Genomic DNA, 21,955 nt, shown 5'->3' on the forward strand with positions numbered 1-21,955 from the left:
CTTCCAGCTTGTTGTGAGGTGTGATGGCTTCTTCCCACTGGTGCTTTTGTGTTTGTGATGAAGCCTTACCCAAGCTTGTATTATGCTGTATTAAATACACGTGTTTCCGTTCTAACATTAGCCTGAGTCAGATACTTTGTTGTGGTAAAGGGTCTAATTACACAGGATTTCGATGCTATCAGCTTTACGGCTGACCATCATATACCTCAAAGAAGTCACCTACTGAAAACCCTAAGGAGACTTTCTTCGGTGCATTACTAATTCCCAGATATTCTTCTGTACCTCATTGTTGCTATACAGAAACACATTTCAGGTTAAAAGCCATTCCACATCTATATTAGTCAAATCAGATATAATATCAACACAGGAAAACTTTAATAAAATTTTTATTTAGCTATAATACACATCTTCAAAAGTTTAAATAAAAATTTTCTTCATGATGTTAAGTGAACGCTATGTTATTTTCTTTGAGAATGTCCCTCTTTTCATTAAAGTAATTTTTAAACCACTCTATATGCTCTACTTTCTGTTTAACACTCAGATACGGGTTTTTCGAAAGGCCATTTGTCACCAGCTCCATGAAGTTGCGAATTGGTCCTTGCTTGGGGAAACCCTCCAGGTACTTATCCAAAAATATATGTTCATGGAATTCTGAGCCATCATCATCAAAACCTGGGAAATAAGATTAAAAGTAACATGATTGTGAGCGTAAAGCCCGCATCATAAAATAACACTAGTGGATGCATCAGAGTTAGTTAGAAGCACAGACTGTGACGTTAGACCTGGTTTGACCACCAACTTAAATGTGACTGTGAGCATCAGTTCCTCCAGACACAGCATGAGGACTCAGAGGACGCCTCCTAGGGATGCTGCAGACTAAGTAGAAGCAGTGGCTGAGATACAGCAGCTCTCCCACCTACAGAAGAAACAGCTGTTGCTCACGAATATTGCTAACATCTGAGAAAGTTATACAGTGTGTAAGTATTTGAAAGTAAAATAAGACAGACTCATAGAAAAGATTTTCAAGTAGTTCAAAAGAAGAAAACACAAATGATAAGTACAAAAATAAAAATAACGAAAGGCGCAGGGTTATATTTCAGCAATTCAGTAAACTCTCATTTTTGTTTTACTTTTCAGACGGCTCTCACCTCACCCAGCCTGGTCCTGATGCTCCTGCCTCCACACCCCAAACGCTGGAGTGCGGCTGTGGCGCACCACACCTGGCTCAACAATTACTTTAAACGTAAACGGTCCAAATACATGCTAAGCCATAAAAATTAGATCGGGGACTGACTGGGGAGATGGCTTTCCACCCAAGTCTGATGACTCGAGTTGATCCTCAGAACCCATGTGAGAAAGCCAGATGCAATAGGACAAACCTCTGCACTCCCCGTATAGCCCCTACTAGAAATGGGAGGCAAGACAGGAGAATTGCGGGAATCCTCTGGGTCAGCAGGCAGGACACAGCAGTAAGCAAGACAGAATCTGTCTCAGAACATGATGAAGGGGAAAACTCACTTCCAAGGTTGTTCTCAAACATCTGTATATGAGTCCTACAGCTGAGGATGACCTTGAACTTCTGATTCTCCAGTCCCAACCTCCCATAAGTTTATAAGAAATAAACCTGTGGGCTACCATGCCCAGTTTATGGTCCTGGGGATGCGACCCAGGACCTCAGGTACACTGGGCAAGCACTCTACTGCTCAGCTACACCCATGGTTCCCAAGATACATTCTGACATATAATTTTACTCCTTTATTTTCATTATCAAATATCTAGAATTAAATAAAATTCCAACCATCTGTAAACAACAATTTAAAACAACTTTGCTAGGCTTCTTCTCAGACACCAGTGCTCTAAGATCCACATGCACCTAGCTACACGCTAAGATGGAACCCCTCCAGAACAAGCTCTGGCTGGTAACTGTCAGGAGTCTAACGTGACACCGACCTGCTTCGTTGTTAATCGGGAACTCCCACAGCTTCCCCTCTTTCGTCCACTGGATCATCTCCTCAAATCCATTCCCCAGAGGCTGTTCGTTGACTGTGGCCAGCTGCTTAGCGAATTCTATCTCCCAGAGAGAAGGGGGTGCTGCTGTGTGATTGAAAAAAACAGGAAAATGTAAATGTCTTTTTTTATTTTTGTTATTTTTTATTATTCTCTCATATATCACATCCTGACCACAGTTCTTCCCCCTCTCCCCAGACTCTCCCCCCACTTCCCTTCCCAGTCCCCACCTCCAGCCCCCACTCCATCTCCCCTTTGAACAGAGCAGGCCTCCCAGGGACATCAACCAAACTGTAAATGTCTTCTTAAAAATGTAATTATTAGACAGACAGGTCAGAGGGTGGCACTGGCCACCAAGCCTGACTATCCACGTGTGATTCCCACAGAACTACGTGTTCTCAGAAGGACAAACAAACCCCTGGAAGCTGCTCTGACCTCTACACTCAAACCCATGCTCACACATAGAAAACACAAAATGAATGAAAATTAATTTTAAAATGTTATAATCATGTCTATGTTGATACATATTTTTGGACTTGTTATTCAGAATTAGTTTGTAATGAAAGGCTATCAGGAACTAAAATTGAAGCAAAAATGAAAACTACAGGGTGTAAGAATAATAATGGCAAACCTTAGCTTTCACTAACACCATGCCAGGTTATTATTGCCACCTATTAGAAAAAAAAAAAAAAGAATCTGCATTTTAAGACTGGTTTTCTGACTGTGATGTTTTGGTTTTGATTTGTTTTTTTTTTGAGACAGAGTCTCTCTGTGTAGAACTGTGGGTCCTCCTGCCTTAGCCTCCCAAGGAACGACTGGTAAGCCAGGCTGAAGGTAAGGAATAAATGTGATTTTGATTTTCAAGTCCAGTCTGTCAAAATTAGCCACCAGTGATGACAATGGTGGCCCACAGCTGTAACTGAGCACTTGGGAGCTGGGGACAGGAGAACCAGGAGCCTAAGGTCCTCCTCAGCTACAGAGAGAGAAAGAGGCCGAACCGCACTAGGTCAAATTCTGTAGAAACCGTCCACCTAAAAACATTTTTAAGGGAAAAAAATCAGTAATAATGACATATGCGGTCAAGGTGGTGAATGTCTGTAGTCACAACACTAAAGCCAGAGGTGCAGGGGTCTTGCAAACACCACGGCCAGGAGACTGCTGATCAGAGAGAGGCACAGGGAAGTCTGGTTCAACACAATTCAGCAGCTGGTGTTGGTTCAAACAGACTCTGACCTCAAGTGTTCATTTTAGGCACAGCACAATTTGGAAAAATATTTCCTGGTGGTAATGAACTCAATCCTGTGTACACAATAAAGGCTAAGACACGACCACACCAAACCTCCTCGTAAAGTCCATGTGCAACCACAGAGATGGCTCTGCAGAAAGACTACATGTGATAGGATTTCCATAAAGACAGCTCTGAGAAATGCAAGCTCATGAGAGGGTCTGGTGTGGTCCAACCACAGAGAGCAAACATCACCAGGCTATTAACCACCTCTGCTCCCAGCCTTCTGAAGAGACAGCCCAGCTGTTTAACAGCCTGGCTCCCCAGAGCTCCTCTGTGCCTCCTACAGAGTCCAAGGTCATTCTTGACTACCTAGAGCCTGAGCTACAGGAGGGCCTGTCAAGAAAAAGGAAAAAATACTAATAAATTCTGAGCATTCCGTCTGTGAAAACGTTTTTAAACACATTTAATTTAATCTCCACAATCAGCCCCATGAGTAAGGTAACAGATGGCAGCTGTGTTCACCATCTTCTATGCTTTAATCATTTATTTACTTTTGAAACTTAAATCATCTTTCAAGAATGAGTCACACTCTCACCAGCCATTGCCAATGGTGATATAAAATGGTAGAAGCACTTTGGCAAAACAATTTGAGTTAATTAAAAAGTTAAAAATAAAACTATAAGCTACCAGGAACTCTCCAGCTACCTATCCCACACAGTGTGGAGACACAGGCATGGTAACTGTACTCCACTTCACAATACCCCTTCATTCGATCACCCCAAAGTCCTATGGTTGCGTGCCAAGAACTGCCACCACCTCCTGGCCTCTCCATCCTTTGGAAGTGCGCTGCTAGCAAGGGACTACCACTTCTTCCTGCCCTGCCAACCCTCTGGGTCTCACTGTATCTCGGACTGGTCCTGCCTCAGTTAGGGTTCCACTGCCATGAGAAAACACTATGACCAAAAGCAACTTGGGGAGAAAAGGGTTTATCCCATCTTACAGATTGTAATCTAACATCCAGGGAAGTCAGGGCAGGAACTGGCGGAAGAACATTGCTTACTGGCTTGTTCCTCATGGCTTACTTGGTCTACCTTTTTATATGCTATAGGACCACCTCCCAGGACTGGTATAGTGGACTGGACCCTCCCACAGCAGACATTAAACAACAACAACAACAAAAACAACACCCCCACAGCTTGCTCACAGGTCAGTCTGGTAGGGGCGTTTCCTCAACTGACCTCCCATCTTTGCAAATTACTCTAAATTGTTGTCAAGTTTACAAAAAACTAACCAGGATAGGTCCCCGATCAGGGACACTCCAGAGACCCAGGGAGTCTACCCAGGTTCCCCATATCAGCTCCCCACATTCTGACAGCCCTAGTCCAAGAAACACCTCACCATTACCGGCAAGCACCACCCGGGATAAAAGTATTCCAAGCAAAGGAACTTGAAAAAAGCAGGCATAACTATTCTAATACTTGACAAAATAAGACGTGAAACCAAACAAATCAGAACAGAAAAAGACATATCAAACTCATCAAAGGAAAAAAAATCAACCAGGAGATTAGTACAATCTTAAATATATACTCACCAAATACAGGAGCATCCAATTTCATAAAAGAAACATTATTAGTTAGATCTAAAACCACAGACTGACCCGAAAACAGTGAAGGCGTGTGAGTTCAATAGTCTACTCTCACCCAGACTGGTTATCCCGAAGAAAAACTAAATGGAGAAACTCTGGAGTTTGATGACATCATATATAAAACGGGCCAACAAGATATCTACCGAACATTCCACCCAAATACTAAGGAATATGCATCCTTCTCAGCAGCAATTTCTTCAAATTAGATTGTATTTTTGTCCTAATATGTATTAGGACACAAAACAAACCGCAAAAAATAAAGAAAATTGAGATCATATCCTGCACTCTGTCTGACCACAATGGGATAAAGCTGTATAATTGCAGAAATTACACAGGCAGATGGAAGACTAAACAACATGCTGCTGAATGATAATTGGGTCAAGGAAGAAATAAAAAACAAAATTAAATAATTCCTATAATTGAAAACATACATACAAAAATTTGGGACATACTGAAGCAATTCCTAAGAGAAATATAGAATCAAGTACCTACATAAAAATTTTTGAGGTCTCAAATTAATAACTTAATGAAGCACCTGAAGGCATTGGAAAAACAATAACAATATCCCCAAAAAACAGATGGGAAGAGATAATCAAAATCAGAGCTGGTATTAATATTTCAGAAACAAATAATCAATGAAATGAAAAGTTAGTTTTTTGAAAAGATTGTCAAGCAGCCAAATTAACCAAATTGAAAAGTATTCAATTGTGTGTGTGTGTGTGTGTGTGTGTGTGTGTGTGTGTGTGTGCATGCTCTCCTATTCTGGGTAGTGAGCTGCTCAAAATCAGGAACTACAGATTAGTTATCTTCAGGTAAAAGCAGAGTGTTATAAGGCAAATAGTGGGTGAATAACACTTTCTAACCAAAAATAGCAGCCAATTCATAGCTCTGGATTATTTATCTGGTAGCACTGATCTCTCAAGATCCCAAAGGATGCAATATTTTAAGGGGGAAGGAAGCACGACCCAAATAAGCAGATCAACAACTATATTCACAGGCAAGACCCAGGTCAATGACAGCAAGAAATAAGAAAACGCGAACACCCAACTGTTAACAATCAAAACACCACGGCCATCTTAGAAAGACAGAGTGCATCTCCACTTGGAGAAGTCTTATTCTTAACAAACCTGCCTCAGGTGTTTCATCAGCAAACGCCTTCACGTCAAAAATGAAAAGTCTTTTCCCCTTGAATAAACCTTTCCTAAGATAAAAACATTTGGGAAAAAAATCTTAGTAAGATATATTTATAAAATGTCAACAAAACTGCTTAAGGAAAAGATTACATGAAACAATCTATGTAGTAATTAAAGACAATCACATTGACCCCCATTGACATTGTAGCTAAATCACCATAATTTTAGGACTCATAAGTGAAAAAAGAACATATGCGCTTGGATTTCTGCTTTATAATATAACAAACCAGCTAAGTTTAATTTTCAAAATACTCAACTGAAAGTTCTAGAAAACTTGGTGTTATAGAAATCGATAAAAATCTGCAAAAATAGAAACCAGTAAAGTAAACATTTGTTCTTGAGACAGAAAGCAGTGAAAGGTTTAGCCATAAATTATGGTGGTAGAAGAAGGCACAGATAAAACATGCTATTTTAAAAAGCAATCAATCTGTAATTTAAAAGTAATTCTTAATTTTCTTTGCATAGCCATTTTTACAAACTGCTGAAATTAATGTCAGAGAGTTAATATGCAACTTCTGGTATACTCTAGTTAACTATGATGTTTGTCAACTTGGCACAACCTACAGTCACCAGGAAGAAATCTCAATGAGGCACTGCCTACATCAAGCTGGGCTGGACCTCTCAGTGAGGGATTACCTTAGTTGATTTGGTGGCATCAAGCCCAAGAAGATCCTGGGCTTTGTAAGTATAGAGAGGGTCTGAGCACATGTAAACACACATGCTCTTGACTGTGGATGTGACAGGATGTGGCTTCCGGTCCCTGCTTTGACTTCTCAGCCCCCAGGGCTGTAAGCAAGAACCACTGGCTAAAGCAAATCCTTTCTTTCCGAGGTGCTTTTTATCAGGGCATTTGATCACGTCACAGAAAGGAAACCAGGACAGATTGCGTTATCAACAGTTTACTTCTTTTTCAACAAAAAGAAACACTTTTTTTTTTCAATTTATTTACTTGAATGAAACTACTAATAGATTAAAAAACAGTTCATAAACTACCAGAATAGTTTTAAATATAACTTTGAAATTTCTTTTCTCAATCAAATTCCTTTACTAAAAAAAAGTGAAGCCAGTGGTAGTGCACACCTTTAATCCCAGCACTCAAGAGGCAGAGGCAGGCGGATCCCTTGAGTTTGAGGCCAGCCTGGTCTACAAGTGAGTTCCAGGACAGGCTCCAAAGTTACAGAGAAACCCTGTCTTGAAAAACAAAAACAAACAAAAAAGTGGAAAAAGTTACAAATTAAAAGAAACAAAAGAGACCTCATGCACGTCAAAGGTTTGCTCCACTAGGTCGCCTTGTAGCTATAAACATTGGCCTTCCCGGTCTGAGTTCTGCCTGCCAGCAATCCTAGCACTTGGGAGGCAGAGGCAGAAGGATGGAATTCCAAGCTACCCTGGCCATCTAGCTTACAGACCCTGACCCTAAAATCAATGACAACGAAACAGGCCTTTCTGTCCAGAAGTGCCCGCGAGGCCTCAGGTTCTTTTCCCTACTAAACATTACCATTGCAGAGCTGAGAGTGGATCTGGTTAATGACCTGGTGACCTTTGTGTTATCTGGGGAGGCAGATCTCACCCTAACTCCCCAGAATGATTATCCCAGAACCTTCCCTTTCTAGACCATTACACTCCTTAGGGAAGATGTCTCATGTGCTCTGTGGCTGCTGACCTCTAAGCTACCTCAGTCAGAGACCACACTAGGTTCTAGGCCTTTGAGCTATGGGACCCCTGCCCATGGTCGCATGTATTTTGGACAAGAATTTCTATGTTGTCACACCTTCAGCTTCACTGTGCACCTGGAACTGGACTGATTGTTGCCTGGAAACCTTTCCCCAAACTGTCCTGTTTTATGAGAGGGCCAGGCAAATATCATGACCGGGCCTAATAACTAGGCCTCAGTTCCTGCCTCTTGAAACAGAACAAGACAGTCTCTGAGGAAGACACGAACAAAGGGCAGCCAATCACAACGCCCCTGACAGTGAGGACAAGGGGAACTGCGTCCTCAGCCTGGGCCAACACCCCCATTACCTTATAACCAAATAAGGACAAAGCCTGGGACTTGTCCAGACTTGCCCACGAATGTAAAAGCTATAGCCTTAGCCAACCCGTTAGCCCTAACCAATTAGAAACATACTAATACAATTCCACTTGTGTAAGCCAGTCCTAGACAGAACGAGCACACTGCGGTTAGAACTCCTTTAGTTGTATGAAAAAGCCTGTGAGCCTTCCTTGGGGGTCGCCATTCGCCACCTTTGCCTTAGTGTTGGATGCGCGACCCCAGCACGCTAGGACTTCTATTCTCGAGAAGATAAACCTTCACTACACCGGCCTGTGGCCAAACTTGTGGCCTATTTTTTTAATTGATGATTTTTTCAGTGGATGATTGATGTGGGAGGGCCCAGCTCACTGGGCCAAGCGGTCCTGAGTTGTAGAGCACAGCAAAATGAAGAGGCGTATGACCGTGTCAGGAGGCAGTGCTGTTCCATGGCCTCTGCTTCAGTTCCTGCCGCTAGGTTTCTGCCTTGAGTTTCTGCCCTGACTTCTCTGATTCTGTCACCTGGAACTAGAAGATGAAATAAACCCTTTCCTTCCTAGGTTGGTCAAGGTGCTTGACCACAGCAATAGAAACCCTAACTAGGTATTCACAATGACCTTGGATCTATCAGTGATAATATGCAGGATAAATTAAGACCAGAATTGGAGTAGAAAGCTACACAAACAAAATCCAGTAGACTACAGAGCTCCAATACCTTTTTTTTACACCAGTGAGCTTCTCCTGGTCAAGAGAGTTGTCCATTTCTTCATCAAACTGAATCTGGTGCTGTGGTCTGGTACTAACTCTTGCAGAAGTGGATCTGGCAATTTTCATATCTGATATTATATGACGGAAACTGAAATAAAAAGGTCCAGTGCATTAGGAGTCCTAGCTGCATTGGAGAAGCACACTTTTCTCAAGAGGAGACATTACCATTTCATTCCTACTTCACTCTGACGCCCTGATGAGAGTGTAAAGATTTATGAGTAAATAAGTCACACACTTATACTCACATGACACAGACATTAAGATGCATGTCTCCAATTTTTAAAATATACTCTTATTAAGAAATTTTTATTTGAGGGGTCGGAGAGATGGCTCAGAGGTGAAGAGCACTGGCTGCTCCTCCAGAGGTCGTGAGTTCAATTCCCAGAACCCACATGGTGTCTCACAGCCATCTGTGATGAGATCTGGTGCCCTTTTCTGGCATGCAGGCAGACATGCAGGCAGAACACTATACATAAATAAATAAATCTTCTAAATAAATAAATAAATAAAGGAGACCAAGGTTCTTTGGTTCCCAGGACCCACATGGCAACTCCTGCAACTCCAGTTCCAGGGACCAACACCCTCTTCTGATTCCACAGGTTCCTTCACGCACACAGCGCAGATGCACACACTTAGACACACACACATAGAACAGTTTTTAAAGCGAAAAGGTATGTTAAAAAGCTGAGCTCAAACATAAGGAAACGGGGAGGGACTGTGTCTGACATCACCATGTGAGCAAAACCAGTGGAATGTTTAATTTCTCAGAGAAACTATCTTACTTATTTGTTTATAAGTTCCTAAAAGAAAAGCTTAGCCACTCAATTAAATACAACAAACAGCAGCTGGAGAGGTGGCTCATCAGCTGGAAGTCCTTGCTCTTATGAAGCAAATGTTCTAAGTTTTATTGTTATGTGGGGTGGGCATGTGTGTAGGCAGAGCACAACACAGCACATATGCAGAGGTCAGCAGACAGTTGGCGTGAGTGCTCTCCGTCAGACATGAGGGCTCGGAGACAGAAGGCCACCAGGCTTGGAGACAGAAGGCCACCAGGCGTGGCAGTAGGCACCTTTACCTATTGAGTCACCTCGCTGACCCATGAGGTGGATTTTGTATGTAACACGGATATGTACCATGCACCGGGGACTGGGAGACCTAAGCATGACAGACAAGATATCTGACCACTGACCTAATCTTGTGCTTCTCTCTGGCTTTCTGAGCCCTTGACTCCTCCTCGTGTTGCTGAAGCTGCTTGAGCAGGTCCGACTTGGTTGTCTGCTTGTCGAAAGGTAGAGAATCTGCAACAGCAGACGCGGCTGCCACCAGCTCAGGACTCAGGAATTCATTTCTAAACGGAAAATGAAATGAGGAAGGGAAACCAGAGTAAGTTAGTACATCACCTGTTTAATCAAAAGTAAAACAACGTGGGAAAGAAAACTCACGAAAAAAAGTATTCAATTTCCACAAAAGCAAGAATTCTCAAATATTCAACATGGTTTTCTAGGTGGCTTTGTTGCTTGGTTGTGTTGAGATTGGATCTCACTAGGCTGGTCTGTAACTCACAATTGCCTACCTCAGCCACAGAACTAGTAGGATTACGTATAACCACTATACACACCACATACGTACTGCTTCAGTATTGGGAACACAGAAACTCTGAAACAGGATACTTTAAGTTAATAAATACTTGTGGCCACGCACCATGGGCAGCTGTGCATGGTGGTTCACGCCTGCAATTCCTGTACTCAGAAGCTACAGCAAGAGGATCACAAGTTCAGGGCTAATCCAGGCTATGTAAGGAGATCCTGTCTTGGGGACAAAGGGGGAATTGAGGGCTGTGGAGATGATTCAGTTAGTGAGGTGCTTGCCATGCAACCCTGAGAATCTGAGTTCCATCCCTGGAACATGTGAAAGAGCTGGGTGTGGACCAGTGAGGTCACTTACTATCTGGGAAAGCATTGCCCCGCAAGCTTAACAGCATGATTCTCAGGTAAAGACTTTTTTCTTTCTTTTTCTCTTTCTTTCTCTTTCTCTCTAAAGCAATTTCTGGGGGTTTAAAAATAAAGCAGACCACATACATCAATGTGAACTGATGGCAGTCATTCACCCTAACTCTAGTGTTAGGTCATTAAAAATACATCTTTCCCTCCGCTTACATTCTCTTGACATTCATCTCTGGTACCCAGGCACCAGCCTGTGAAAACGCCAGAGCAACCTAACAGCTCATGTGGCTGCTTCTGCTAGTAGCCCAGCTAAGGGCTCAGCTGGTAGTGAGGGAGCAACTTCAGGTGATTTCAGAGATTTCCATAGCCTCCAGCTGAGGCCTCAGACGTCTTCTTCTCTGTGAGTATAAAAAATGGTCATTTTATGAGAGTGTGTTTGGGGCAATCTAAAATGCAGCCATGGCAGCCATGTTAGTGAGCTTTGATTATGACCAGAAAGGAGGAAAGGAGGGAGGGAAGGCCGGTCACGTGTGGAGTAACTGTTACACTGCAATCGTGAGACAAATACTATGACTATCTCAAATTTGCAGACACTGGATCCTAAGAGAAAGATGGGAGAGATCTGGTCGGGCTCAGGCCTGTAATCTCAACTCCTCAGGAAGCTGAGACAGGAGGACAAGTGTGTGCTGTGTTTGGGGACAAAGTGAGTCCAGGGCTAGCCTGTGCAATTTAGTGAGTCCAGGGCTAGCCTGTGCAACTTAGTGAGTCCAGGGCTAGCCTGTGCAACTTAGTGAGTCCAGGGCTAGCCTGTGCAACTTAGTGAGTCCAGGGCTAGCCTGTACAACTTAGCGAGTCCAGGGCTAGCCTGTGCAACTTAGTGAAACTCTCTCTCAAAATAAAAAAGTAAGAACGTGGTTGGGGATAGCATCTGATGTCTGGATGGTTAAATGAAATTATTACAAGAAACTTTTCTTCAAACGCAGAACAAATGTATTCCATTCACCGTTCTTGTCCACAGCCTCTTCTTGAACCAAGTCAGAAGGTTTCAAGACATCTTTATACCTACCACGTCACTGCTGCATAGACCGATATTTCTAATTTCAGTTCCTGTAGAGCAGTGCTGTGGGGTAAGTACGGTGCCTGTGCCTATTACTCGGAAAGCAAAGACAAGAGTCCAGGAGAACAAAGTTATCTTTTGTCACAAAGTGCATTTAAGGTCAGTAGGGGCTACATGAGACATTTTCTCAAAAATCCCCCCAAAATTATTAAAACAAAAATAATTTTACTGTATTGCTTTTTTAATGTAGAAAAGCAGGCCAGGCAGTGGTGGGGCATGCCTTTAATCCCAGCACTCGGAAGGCAGAAGCAGGTGGATCTCTGAATTCGAGGCCAGCCTGGTCTACAGAGAGAGTTCCAGGACAGGCTCAGAGACCAGGGAGATGGTTCAGCAGGTAGAGGTGCTTGATGCACTAGCCTGATGCCCCGAACCCACCGAAAGAGCTGATGTGACTGCATACATCTGCAATCCCACTATCCCAAGGGCCAGTGAGAGGAGACAAGTAGAACTGGCCAATAGCGTTCATGCATAGCACAGAGGCAGAAATAAGGAAGACCCTACCTCAGAAGCATGGTAGAAGGAGAGAACCAAGTCCAAACCTCCACATTCTTGGGAAGGCATATTGCACACCTGCACTCTTAACATACCCAGCAAAATAATTTTTTTAAAGATTTATTTATTTATTATGTATATAGTGTTCTGCCTGTATGTATCCCTGCAGGCCAGAAGAAGGAACCAGATCTCATTACAGATGGTTGTGAGTCACCATGTGGTTACTGAGAATTGAACTCAGGACCTCTGGAAGAACAGCCAGTGCTCTTAACCTCTGAGCCATCTTTCCAGGCCAAAATAAAATTTTTAAAATTTTAAGTAGAAAAGTAGAGCAAAACCTTTAAAGAACTCACGAAGCAATCTACATGTTCACGCTTGTCTTGTTCACATCAACTTGTTCTACTGTAGAAGCAGTCCCCCAACAGTATAACTGTCGCCATTCCAGTCGTTTCCACCAGAGCGCGACGGTGAGAACCCTGCTGCCGCACACCTGAGCCAGGACACGGAGGAATTGAGCAGCACTGACGGAGGCGCTGCCTCCCGCAGACCAGCACTCACAGTACTGGAAGGCGCTATGGAGACTGCTTGGGGAAGCCTGTGAACCGCAGCTGCAATAACAACCAGGGTGCTGCAACAGCAAAGCAACCAACTGCGCTCTGATTGGTGTAAGGCCTGGTCCCCGGAGGAAACTCAGGCTGTAAATCTGGACCCACAGTTGGGGAGCTCATAGGCCCTAGGGGTGAACTTAGTGTTATTATTTTGCTAAACAGACACAGCATTAAACTGCCCTCTAAATTTGTATCTTTATAGCCATAGATTAGTGCACCTCTCAGTCCTCATCAGAGAGGTTCTGTTATGAAGTGGAAGGAGGTTAGCATAGAAACAATTGGTCCAAGTGCAGAGGAACAGCGCCCACAAACTGGGTGTCTCTGTCACCATCCTCCACTAATGAAGCTTGGGGCCACTGGAGAGTGGGTGAAAAGACTGTGATGGGCAGAGGTCGGCAAGGACCGGAGTGACAACAGCATTTCCTGAACAAGACAAGGCCACTGCACTCGTCAAGTCTTGGCAGCTGTGGGCGCCTGCATAAAACAAGTCAACATTCTAGCACGAGGGGCTTATGAGCCTGTAGGCCTAAGTGAGAAGCTACCAACAGCCGGTGGCTGCTGGAGGAGGGAAAGTTGGTTTTCTTAAGGGTGTCACCCTTGGTGCGTTGACCATGCCCCAGTGGGACTGCCTCACACCCATGACTTATTTAAAAAGACAGAGGACATGAATTTAGGGGTGGGGGGGGAGAGAGATAAGGACGGATCTAGGAGGAGTTGGGGAGGGGACGTTGTATGCATTTATGAAGTTCTCAAGGCAGCAATAAAAATATCACATCAAAATTACGTTACTGCACCTATCAAAGGGTTTGTCTGATTTCCGTGATTTATTTAAACTGCACATAAACACATACGGATTTCTTTAAATCCACTCTTACTTGTAGCTGCTTCTGAGACAATGTTTCTCTATGTAGCCCAAGCTGGCCCAACACTCATAATCCTGTAGTATGCATGGTCTAACTTGAGTGCTGGGAATACAGATGTGTGCCCTGCCAAAATGTAGTCCGTAATGAGTACTTAGATATGTATGTATATTTATTATTATTATTGTTGTTGTTGTTGTTGTTGTTGTTTTTCTGAGATAAAGTCTATGTAACCCAGGTTGGCCTCAAACTCACAATACTCTGTTTCTTGCTCCCAAGTGCTGGGATTATAGCCAAGTGCCACCATACCTGGCTACAAATACCTGCTTGTCTCTTAAATACACACACACACACACACACACACCCTCTACTTCTCCGTTATTTCAATGTCTCAAGTACTATGATTTAATAGCTTGTTTACTATAAGAAAAGGCATATTGGGACACCATAGACTGGTCTCCAAGAACACTGATTTGGAATCATTTACCTTTTCTCTGGAGAATTTTCTGTAGCTCTGTGACGCCTGCCAACTGTAGCCTCCAAAATGGTAGAAGGTTTTCTGCCATGAGGCTTTGTTGTTTGTACGTTTACTGTGCTCAGTTCAACTTTCATGTCCTTAATAATGCTTAGCAGGTCTTTTTTTGAAGTCTCCTCTCTTTTGTCTTGCTTCTTTGCTGCCTTCTGGGAAGTTTCACTAGCTGGAACAGACTGGCTATCTTTCTTGGTATAGATCGAGCTGCCAGTGCCAAAATGTCTTTGGATATTAGTTTCTGTCCTGGAATGACATATTAAAGAATAATAGAAAAATACAATGCCAAAATATTAAAGTAGTAACTGAAAAGAACCTGCTTTTCACTGAAAAGAATTTCAATTTGAGCCCTCTCCATTTTCTTTTGCTTTCTATTATTATAAACAACCGTAATGGAAGCGATATATCATGTGTTAGTATAGACCTTGGGCCTCACTTATACAGCAAGATTTGTGTACAATTTTCACCCCCACCTCAACTCCAAAGGTCAGCACCAGCCTCCTCTTACAGAGAGGGAAACCGAAAACCATAGTAGTAACTGCACAGGGCGTCTCTGTTGTTCTCCTGTGGCTAAGGTAAAATACCATGCCTAAAAGCAACTAATGGGAAAAGGAGCTTTTTTGGCCTTATAATTCCAGAGAACAGTCCATTTGTTGAGACGCCAATCACCTAGCTCTCCCAAACTCCAAAACTAAGTCATTTGCTTATAAAAACACCTGAGGCTACCTCACCAGTCACGTGAGAATTAGTGAGAATTAGTTACAAAGGTAGTTTTGCCATGACCAATACATAGTATCAATATGGTACAATTCATTAGGAAAACCCTCTGATAATTAATGTTATTTTGCATCTGAAAGTTAATGTTGAAGGTACTTTAACAGACAAGTGGAAATCAGGTTACCACAGTGTTTCTTTCCAAGAGTGCTCTAGGACTTCAAAAAATAACCTGTGTTATAGCAAAATAATTCAAGATCCCTAGCATAACACGCCTTTAATCCCAGCACTGAGAGAGGCAGACGCAGGTGAATCTCTGTGAGTTCGAGGCCAGTCTGTTGTACAGACTGAGGTCCAGAACAGACAGAGAGACACAGAGAAAACCTGTCTCGAAAAGCCAATAAAAATAAATAGATAAAACTATGCTCCGAATCTCTCATCTGAACTTACTTTCTTTGAGAATATCTCATGAGCTTCCCCTAATTTGCTGGGGGTGTGAATAATAGATCATTTGTCTAGCAAGCGGGAAACCCTGAATGTGATCTCCAGCACCAAATCAAAGACGCTCCACATTGTTCCCTTCAGAGGCTGATTTTACATTCTTCATCCGTCATAATGTAGGCTCTTACGATAAAAGTTAGCTCAACTAACATTTTAAAAATGATGACATAGTTAAAACTCTCTCTCAAACATTCTTCTCCTTGTTTGGATTCTCTAGGACCATCAGCTGAAAGAGCTGGTCTCTTTGGTCACTCTGTTACTTCATCACGTCACATCCCGTTAACTCTACTTTGTGCAGTCTCTTCCTCCGTGGAGTAGTTCCTCTCCATCTCCATTGTCAGCTTGCTTCAGTACGATATTAGATCGAACAGAGGTGCCCAGGGAGGATGCCATGAACCGCTTACAACCTCTAGCGTCCCTATTTGCTGTCCTAAAGTTACGGGCTGAGAGAATGAAGTAATCTGTGCTTAAACCTATGCGATCGTCACTGTACTTGAATTATCTTTTAGTGGAACTATGTAACTGTCCAGAATAGCAGGACGGTCTTATTCAGAGCTCAACACCAGTAACTGACGCATCGTAGACACTTTAAAGAATGCAGTAAGGAATAAAGTGGGAAGCATTAATGAGGCCATCAAGAGATCTTGGGACGCACAGAATGCAAGAAAACGACCTCTTTTTTGGAGACTGTACAAAGATTTGTAGCAGCAAGCAAGATGAGGGGCAGGCGTGCAGCAGAAAGTACCCAGGACAGGAGACAAGACAGGTTGTCATGGCTGTTTGCCACACCCACCGCGACACTGGGAAAGCTGCCTTGTCTTTCTACGATTTCTCATTGCCCACATTTAAAACAACCGCTTCCAAGCCTGCGGTTGCAGTATCAACCCCAGGCGGCTGGAGAAACTAGGACTGCAAGCTAAGGAACTGGGGAGCCACGGAAGACCGGCAGGACCAATAACCCCGGAACGCCTTACCAGACAGTTCCGGACCAAGCCGCGGGTAGCACACTCACAGCCACCAAGACATCCCAGTTTCCAGGGGACAAAGGGAGGCCCGAGAAGGGGCGAGGACGTATAAACGCCGGGATTCTGTGGAGCATCGCGTAAAAATAAACTCAAGCAAGAGCACAACCGGAAACCCACTCAAGCAAGGGCACAACCGAACTGGCGCATTCCTTTAGCCAAATATGTCCCCCGAGATGGTTTCCTCCTGCACGCTTCCTCGCCTTTAGGATTCCGGCTGGCCGCAGAGGTCTGTAATTGTGTTCCGGGATCTTTGACTGCCTTGATCCTGCCTTTTCCTCGCTCTCTGGGCAGAGTCCACGCCAAGGTTCCGCCAGGGTCGGAGAGAGTGAATCGGATGATTAATTAAACAAAACCTGATCGGGGCCATAAAGAACTGGTCGTACTGCCTGACCCGCCCTCCCATGAGTGGCGGGGCGAGCTCGCCGAGCTCGGCTTTTAAGGAAACTCCTGGTCAAGGTCTGGGCTAGGCGTTTCCAAGTTCTTCCTTCTTCTCTTTTCCAATGAATTGAAAATATGGGATACCACAGAATTTGCAAAATAAGCAAGTTGATTTTATTTGGAGTCAAATGATAGTACAAATTAAAGAGCGGGAAGATGGCTCAGAGGATAAGCGCACTGGCTGCTCTTCCAGAGGCCCTAACTTCAATTCCCAGCACCCATATGGTATTCTTGTGTCTCGTATTTATTGATTGTCACACAAAGTATTTCCTCATACCAAGGTCTCTAATCTATTTTACATTTTTACTTAAAAAAAGCATCACAGGGCCTCATGATACATAATTAGTCCCTTATTTTGTGTCATTTGCAATACACGATAATACAAGAGCCTCAGGTGTGCCTGAGGCATCTTGTGACCAAAGTCTTGGGGTGATTGCAATGCTCCTTCAGTAAAATAATTCTACAAATCACAGATCGGAAAACAATCACTGTTTTCCATAAGGATTCTTCAAGGTCAAATTACTTCTAGAAAACAGCTGTTCGTTCTAATGCTTACCCCAGTGACTCTGCTAAATCCCTACAACATGATTGCACCTTGGGAGGGACTGGTTGATGTGCACATTGTTGGCCTCTATTTAAACTTTCAGGACCCTAATGGTAGACTTGAGAGGTTGCTGGATCTCTGTCTTCCCTTCCCAATGTGACCACATTAAATACATCTTTTTTTTTCCTGCTTTCCACGTTTAATTTAGTTCTTTTCATAACATTGTTGCGGAAGGCTAGACCTGACTTAGCACAAATTGGGACACCCAAGTTACCAGTTAGAAAGCAGTCTGGAATGAGGGTTGATGGGGAAGGAGAAGAAAGAACAAACCACTCCTCCCTGGGTCATTTAGCCTGAAAGGAGCATATAGACAGACAAAGAAGAATATTACCAGCTTAAACTTATAATACAAATGTCATATTTTGTTTAAGATCTTTTGTGTTACTAAGCATTCCTCACATCCTAAAGAAATAGAAAATTTTCTACCTTTTTTTCTCAACTGGATGCACTTAATTTCATTGTGTCATGTGTCTGTGATTGTTGTTTCCAACATTTTTGGTTTCTTTTTCATATTTTTTGTGCAAAAAGTTTTTTTTAGCAAACTGTGGCCACTTCAGTTCCCCTTTTAAATTCAATTCTTTGAAAGTGCAGTATTTTTATTATAAAGCAATGCTATCAGGTCAATTTATGTTGTCCATTGGTTTTTTTTTTTTTCCTTAGTTACTTCTTTATTGATTCTTTGGAGCTTTTCCTCTTGGTCCCCATCCTCCCACTTCCCTCATTGCTGCCACCTCCATCCCCACATAAGGAAACAAATCAAAGTAAGCAATCAAGCAAACAAAAGCAAAAAACAGACAAAAACCCACAGCAAAAACAAAACGAAATCCACAACAGACAAAAATCTCTTTGTGGGGCAGGAGAGATGGCTCAGAGGTTAAGAGCACTGGCTGCTCTTCCAGAGGTCTTGAGTTCAATTCCCAACAACCACATGGTGACTCACAACCATCTGTAATGAGATCTGGTGCCCTCTTCTGGCGTGCAAGCAGAACACCGTATACATAACAAATAAATCAATCTTTAAAAAAAATGTTTAAAAGAAAACAAAAGAAAGAAAAATCTCTTCGTTTCTCCTTCTTTCCTGCTTCCCCAGCACCTCTTCATTAGTCCTGCTGGCAATGGAGGCTTTTCGTCCCATCAGCTTTACTGTCAAATGTTCATTGCAATGAGTCACTGGTCTGGTTCAAGGCCTCTGGTTTCTGGTCCACCATCCTCATTGGATACTAACTGGGACTCCTCTGGGAAATCCTGTGGCTGCCCCTAGTCTTGGAAATCTTGCAGGCATTGTACCACAAGATCAGTCTCTCCACCAGTCCAACTGGTCCTAGCTGGGGTAGACACTAGGGTGGGTCATCCCAAGGCCCAGTAGTGGGCCTGGATAGTAGCTGGTCAGTCCAAGCTCCTGGGGCCACCCACCTTGTGCAACCGGGTGGAGTCAGCTCCCCCACATGCATGCCCTCAGGGTAGGTTCACCCTGGCCTGTGGTGAGGGGTGGGGGTCATCTCTCCAGTGTTCAGGGCCTAGCTCTCTTGCTGTAGTTTTCAGAGAGAGGCAAGGCCAGCTTTCCCAGGGCCAGCAAAGGGTGTTGCCAGCTTAGCATGGCCCTCTGATTTTATCCTGCATGGTTCCTAGGGCCTCCTGAGGTGACACAGGCTTCAGACATCCACACAGACCCCAACTGTAGCTGGGCCACGGACCCAGACATGGCCCTTGGCAGCAGCTTGGGCCTAGTAGACATCCTGGCTCTGGGTGGAGGGACTGGTCACTGGTGGGAATAGGTGTGACCCTATCCTTGGGCCTCTATGTGACCTTTGGAGGCTATGTAGGACCCGGGTTTCAGCACAGACCCCAGCCACAGTAGAACCATGGACCCTGACATGATCCTCAACAGTGGCTGGGTATGGATGTCACTACTGCCCCAGCAGCAGTATGGCCCTGAGACACTAACATGGCCCTCGTTCTCTGGTGTCTGCATGGCCTTTGATGGTAACAGGCGCATTGGACATCAGCACAGACCCTGGCTGCAGTAGGGCCATGGCAATTCATTTTTATTCTGGACCAAAATATTTTTTGGGATGCCCAATTTAAATGCACATGTAGATTCAAATTTAAATATTGTAATCATATATTAAGGCTTATGAATATGAGTACTATTAAACATCTTAAAACCTATTAAAATTTCAACTTTGGGAATATTAAATGTTTCAATTTATATCCCATTAAATTGGGAGCTCAGTCTTCCCCCTAGCCACTTAGGGCTTCTGATGCCCTTAAGCCAATGGTTCTCAGCCTTCTGAAAGCTGGGACCCTTTAATGTACAGTTCCTCATATTGTGGTGACCCTCCAACCATAAAAATATTTCATTGCCATTTTATAACTAATTTTACTAGTGAGGAACCTGTCTGACTCCATTTTAAAGGCAGGAACCATTATGCTGTATTTTTAAAAATAAGTTTCAATTTACTGTGAGAGTTGAGTTTCCTGGAACTTGACCTTCTCCAACCCATGACCTTTCTGAGAAAAAAAAAATCCTGACGCTGACCCTCCTTGCTCCCCTAACCCCTTCTAGCCTCATTTTCAAAAAGGGTTTTTTTTGTTTTGTTTTGGGTTTTTTTTTGTTGTTGTTGTTGTTTATTGTATTTCCTTATTGCCCCAATGTCTCCCTTCTGTAAAACTACTCATGATTTTACTCCCTAAAAGGGGCCCAAGCTTAGCAGGCAGTCACTGGCCAGCTCCTGGGTGCACCCCAATAAAAATCAAACTTGCTTCAAATTTGGCTCAAATTGTGGTAGTGGTCTTATTCCCAGCATAATTAACAATAATTATGTATCATAGTGTAAATATCTGACATGCAACTCCAAAGGGGTCACAACCCACAGGTTGAGAAACTGCTGCCTTAAGCCAACAGGCTAAGGAAGAACAGCGTTAGGAGGGGGTGATCGGTGAGGATTACCAAAGAGAAACGGGGTTACTTCTCCACAGTGGAGGTAAGAAAGACTGGTGTACCTGGTGCTACCACGTCCTGTGAGCAAAGTCAATGGGAAGCCCCCTTCTGCCGTTGTTTCCTGAATGCCACAGTGTACCAGCTGCTGATCTAGATCAGTGACGCTTTAGTAGAATTTATGGCGATGATGAAATTGTCCTGTGTGTCCTGCCCACAAGCCACAAACCACAATCCATAAGCTGCTACTGAGCTCTTGAAATGTGACTAGTGCAAGGGAGAGTCTGAACTTGAAAGTTCACTCCATTGTATGGAAATCAAGCAGTTACGCACGGCTGAGAGCTGCCCGAAAGTAGAGAAACGTTGGTTAAAAGCAGTAAGTCCTCGTTCTTGCTGGTTTCCAACCGCAGCTGCGCGAGCAGTGGGGTGCTGATGCCAGCAGTAGACAACTGAGGAGATGAAACATAAACAGCCTGTTGAGTGCTGCAGAAAATATAAAAGTAGAGTAGACAGCAAGGAGACGGATAATATTTTAAAATAGGGCTTCAGGGGGCTGGAGAGATGGCTCAGTGGTTAACAGCACTGGCTGCTCTTTCAGAGAACCAGGTTTGATTCTAACTCACAACCATTTGTAACTCCAGCTTAGGGGTGTCCAATGTCCTCTTCTGGCATTCATGGAAACTGCAGGCATTGCATGCAATGCATAGGCTTATGTAAACAACGCATCTAGGCGCACAACCCACTTCTCCAGATTTCTATTATATATAAAGACCAGAAGCTTTCTGGGACTTCCCTGGGACTCCAGCACCAGATTGGGACTGCTAAAATACCCAGCCTTGTGGATTGAACAACAACCAGATCCCTGCCCTCTCTGTTACTGGCCAGACCACAGCATGTAATCCACTCTAATAAATCCCATATATATATCAGTTTTGGTCTCTAGAGAGAGAATTGGCAAATACGCTCAACAGACTCCTACAAATTTTTCTATTAAACAAAAAGAAATGTGCTGGGTGGTGGTGGTGCATGCCTTTAATCCCAGCACTTGGGAGGCAAAGACAGGCGGGTCTCTGTGAGTTCGAGGCCAGCCTGGTCTACAGAGCAAGTTCCAGGACAGGCTCCAAAGCTACAAAGAGAGACTCTGTCTCCAAAAATCAAAATAAGTAAATAAATAATAAACAAACAAATAGACAAACAGATAAAATATAATAATGGAAAGGGAAACCCAGAGGAGACAACAGATTCCTATGAAAGTCTCAAAACCATTTCCAGTACAATAAGACCAACTATAAGTAAACTTTTTCATCTTCTAATTT

The 21,955-nt window shown here is 43.4% G+C and overlaps 1 protein-coding gene across 2 annotated transcripts; it reads right to left on the reverse strand.

Moving 5' to 3' along the window:
* Positions 1 to 370: 370 nt before the first annotated feature.
* Mrps31 (mitochondrial ribosomal protein S31) lies at positions 371 to 16,995 on the reverse strand. 2 transcript variants are annotated; one of them, XM_038327844.2, is made up of 7 exons: positions 16,609 to 16,995; positions 14,378 to 14,665; positions 10,060 to 10,218; positions 8,818 to 8,958; positions 6,008 to 6,081; positions 1,951 to 2,091; positions 371 to 672 (listed from the first exon to the last, which is right to left on the reverse strand). In XM_038327844.2, exons 1-7 carry the CDS (start codon positions 16,731 to 16,733, stop codon positions 443 to 445), a joined length of 1,158 nt encoding a protein of 385 aa, XP_038183772.1. In that variant the 5' UTR covers positions 16,734 to 16,995; the 3' UTR covers positions 371 to 442. The 2 variants fall into 2 exon arrangements, with proteins under 2 accessions (XP_038183772.1, XP_038183771.1); XM_038327843.2 differs by having other exon boundaries at positions 1,951 to 2,094; positions 16,609 to 16,982.
* Positions 16,996 to 21,955: the final 4,960 nt, after the last annotated feature.

This window comes from Arvicola amphibius, chromosome 4, assembly GCF_903992535.2.
Source record: "Arvicola amphibius chromosome 4, mArvAmp1.2, whole genome shotgun sequence".
NCBI classification, from domain to species: domain Eukaryota; kingdom Metazoa; phylum Chordata; class Mammalia; order Rodentia; family Cricetidae; genus Arvicola; species Arvicola amphibius.

Bases quoted from the DNA above. Each gene is read 5' to 3' on its own strand.
- Mrps31 (XM_038327843.2), bottom strand. From the start codon at position 16,733: ATGCTCCACAGAATCCCGGCGTTTATACGTCCTCGCCCCTTCTCGGGC. The intron at 2,095-6,007 runs GTTTGTTAAGAA...TCAATCACACAG, and splicing joins TGATGAAACACCTGAGGCAG to CAGCACCCCCTTCTCTCTGG. The intron at 673-1,950 runs GTCGGTGTCACG...CTTATTTCCCAG, and splicing joins CCCGATTAACAACGAAGCAG to GTTTTGATGATGATGGCTCA.